General features: G+C 41.9%; 1 protein-coding gene across 1 annotated transcript in view; it reads right to left on the reverse strand.

The window, feature by feature from the left end:
* The window catches only part of KCNQ1 (potassium voltage-gated channel subfamily Q member 1), a 185,628-nt gene that overhangs the window by 47,783 nt on the left and 134,424 nt on the right, over positions 1-3,421 (reverse strand). The window contains exon 3 of the mRNA XM_040410033.1: positions 2,089-2,179. Within this exon, the coding sequence (XP_040265967.1) occupies positions 2,089-2,179 (91 nt within the window). The remainder of the gene's footprint in view (positions 1-2,088; positions 2,180-3,421) is intronic.

The following is a 3,421-nucleotide window of genomic DNA, read 5'->3' on the forward strand; positions in this document are numbered from 1 at the left end:
AAGTTCACAAAAAAGCTAAGAAATAGCGCTCAGCTGTTTTTGGAAATTGTAACATTGTGAATATACTGCTAAATCGGGATGACTGGAGTCAAACCGCCCCGTCGACTTGATATTGAGGACCTATCCTGAGGAAAGCTTAACAATATTAAAATCCTGGAAAACCCCTTTAAATCTCAAAAATGCATAAGCTTGACACAAATTTGGGTGACTCCAATAAGGGAAGTATTGAAAAATTCGATTTGGCTGCTTCGCCAAATTTTAAAAGTTTGCTTTGCATTTCTATGTAAGTAGTGGATGCAATGAGAGGGAGCGGCGATTGTGTAGCTCCCTGTCACTGTAACCTTCAGATGCCGCGTTCATAGCAGATTGCGGCATCTGACAATAATATTACAGTGTAAAATAAAAATTAATAAAATCATACTCACCCTCATCCATTTGATCGCAAAGAGCCGGCCTCTACCATCTTGATTGAAGATCTAGCGCGTAGATCATCACGTCAGTCGACATTTTGAGGTCATCACGTCAGTCGACATTTTGTGCAAGATCCTCAATCAAGATGGAGGTAGCCGACTCTTCACGCTCAAACGGATGAGGTAAGTTAGATTTTTTTTTTTTTACCACCATTCAAGGAAAATTGATTCGCTACCACAAAGCACAAGGAAATTCGGCTTCACGGCAAATCAATTTTCCCTGAAATTCGGATCAAATTCCACTTCGTGGAGTTTGATTCGCTCAACCCTAGTGTTAGGTGTTAGATCTTTAATGCAGTGTTCTTGCTTAAAAACACTTACCGTATTTTTCGCCCAATAAGGGTGGGTTCACACTAGTGTTATGGAGTCCGTTATGGTATAACAGGGTTATAACGGAACATAACGGAATCCCATAAGACAGAAGGGCAGATCCGTTTTGCTGCCCATAGAGACTTGCATTATGACGGAATGCAAAACGAACGACTTTAAAAGGCATTCCGTTTGCTTTCCGTCCAAATAGAAGTCTATGGAATCAAAACGGATCCGTCTGGTTCCCATTATGCAAGACGGAAAACAAAGTCCTGTCGACAGGACTTTGTTTTCCGTCTTGCATAATGGGACCCAGACGGATCCGTTATGTTTTCCCATAGGACTTCTATTAGGACGGAAAGCAAACGGAATGCCTTTTAAAGGCATTCCACCCTATGGATTCGTTATGTTCCGTTATAACCATGTTATAACGGAAAGCCATAATAGACTCCATAACACTAGTGTGAACCCACCCATAAGACGCATTTTTTTCCCTCCATGTAGTGAATACTAATGAGAGCTTCCATTTTGGAAGCGCTCATTAGTACCGGAGGACCAGGAAGCGGGGAAGGCTCTGTAACTCACCGCTTCCTGGTCCTCGACTGTGCAGTGGCTGCGCACAGCGCGAGGGCGCTCTGTAACCTGACGCTGTGCGCGCCGGTTCACCGCACAGCCGACAGCAGGATAAAGAGGATCGCGCTGTGGGTGAGGAGCGGCGGCGTCCGGAGCAGGAGAGGTAAGTGTTTTTTTTATTTTAAGTTCTCTGTGGCATGGGGGCTGCTAAGAGGCATTGCGGCTCATATGGGGTCTGATGAGAGGCATTGCGGCTCATATAGGGGCTGATGAGAGACATTGCGGGCTCATATGGGGGCTGATGAGAGGCATGAGGGCTCATATGGGGGCTGATGAGAGGCATATGGGATCTGATATAAGGAATATGGGGCTGATGAGAGGCATGGGGCTCTTATCTGAGGTCTGATTAGGGGTCTATTCACATTGGGGTCTGATCTGGAGGTCTTCAGCTGAGGTCCTGATTAACATTGAGGGTCTTTGGGGTTCTGACTGCTGGTCTGATCGGAGGTCTAACGAAAAATATTTTTTTCTTATTGTTCTCCTCTAAAACCTAGTTGCAGTCTTATGGGCTGGTGCGTCTTATAGGGCGAAGAATACGGTATGTTCTTCATGTTTGTAACTTGTAATGCTTTTTTATGCTTGTAACTAGGTTAGAAAAGTTGCACAGCAATAAAAAGTTCATAAACCAGAAAGAAAATCAAATAATAAAAAATCAATATATTATGCCTTTACATACCATCCAAAATAAAGTTTCTGTGGCCAAATTGGAATACTGCTGGATTGTGGAAAGCACGCTGAATATGAGGCATATCAGCACAATAAGAAATCTGCAGAAAGAAGAAAGAAATGTAAATCAAGGGAGAACTAAAATTGCTACTTCTCATTTTTGTTGAGTCTAATATAGATTTTGATAGAGGTCCCCATTACCATTACACCAAGAAATTTCCAAAATCCAATTTAGACTCTCTTAAAAGGAGGCTGGTCACCTCTCCTGACTTACATTTCTCATGTAATAACCGTTCTGGAGCATCTATTCTTATGACTCTATGATATGTCATTCCTTTATTATTCCTGTTAGAAGTTTATGAATGAATTACTAGTAATAAAGGTCCAGATGGATGTTACCAGTTGGCGGGAGGTGTCCCTGCAGAATCCGATATTATCTAATCAGTGCTGCAAGTGTGCACCAAAAAAGCTGATAAGTGCAGGTGCCATGTGTCAAACCCCCAATGATGTGATACTGATGACCTAGCTTATCCACGCTTATTTAGCTTTATTCAAGTTCTCGAAAAAATGTTTCAAATGGAAAAGTATGAAAAATAATCTATATTTTTCAAAAACTCTTGTAATTTTATGTAATTGCACATTTAGAATAGCCAATGAGGCATTCAATAAAATATATCTGTATATCGCCACCTGCTGATGTTCTATTCCTCATCTCTGTGTCCACCTGCTGAGGTGGTCGCACATGCTCAGTTCCATTCTGCCACCAGCTGGATCTTCTGTTAGAACCTGTGACAGTTACAGGACATGTCCCCAATGAAAGGGCACACACACCCAAAATAGCAGAGCAATTGGAGTAATGAATGAGGAGATCTCTGGTTCCATGTGAGGTACAGGGCTGGTCTAGCTTGTTAGAACAGATGGTCATGTGCCTAGATCTGTGATGGCTAACCTTCGGCACTCCAGCTGTGGTAAAACTACGACTCCCAAGATGCCCCCTTGCTTGGCTGTTCTCAGAACTCCATAGAAATGAATGGAGCATTCTGGGAGTCGTATTTTCACCACAGCTGGAGTGCCAGAGGTTAGCCATCACTGTCCTAGATCATGTCTGATTTTTGTTTTTACATTAACCATGGGATAACCCCTTTAATACTACTCATATATCAGTGTTCCAATGCATAAAATAGGGGGTTACCAAGAACAATTATTTTTAGAATAGAAAAAGAAAGAAACCCATATGATACTCCAAAAACTTCAAAACTACCGTAATATCTACTGGTTGCTGGTTTGAAAACTACAAAATCGTATGCAATACTTAAGAAATATTACATAGTAGTACACCGATC

The sequence above is a fragment of the Bufo bufo genome, chromosome 10 (assembly GCF_905171765.1).
Source record: "Bufo bufo chromosome 10, aBufBuf1.1, whole genome shotgun sequence".
NCBI classification, from domain to species: Eukaryota; Metazoa; Chordata; class Amphibia; order Anura; family Bufonidae; genus Bufo; species Bufo bufo.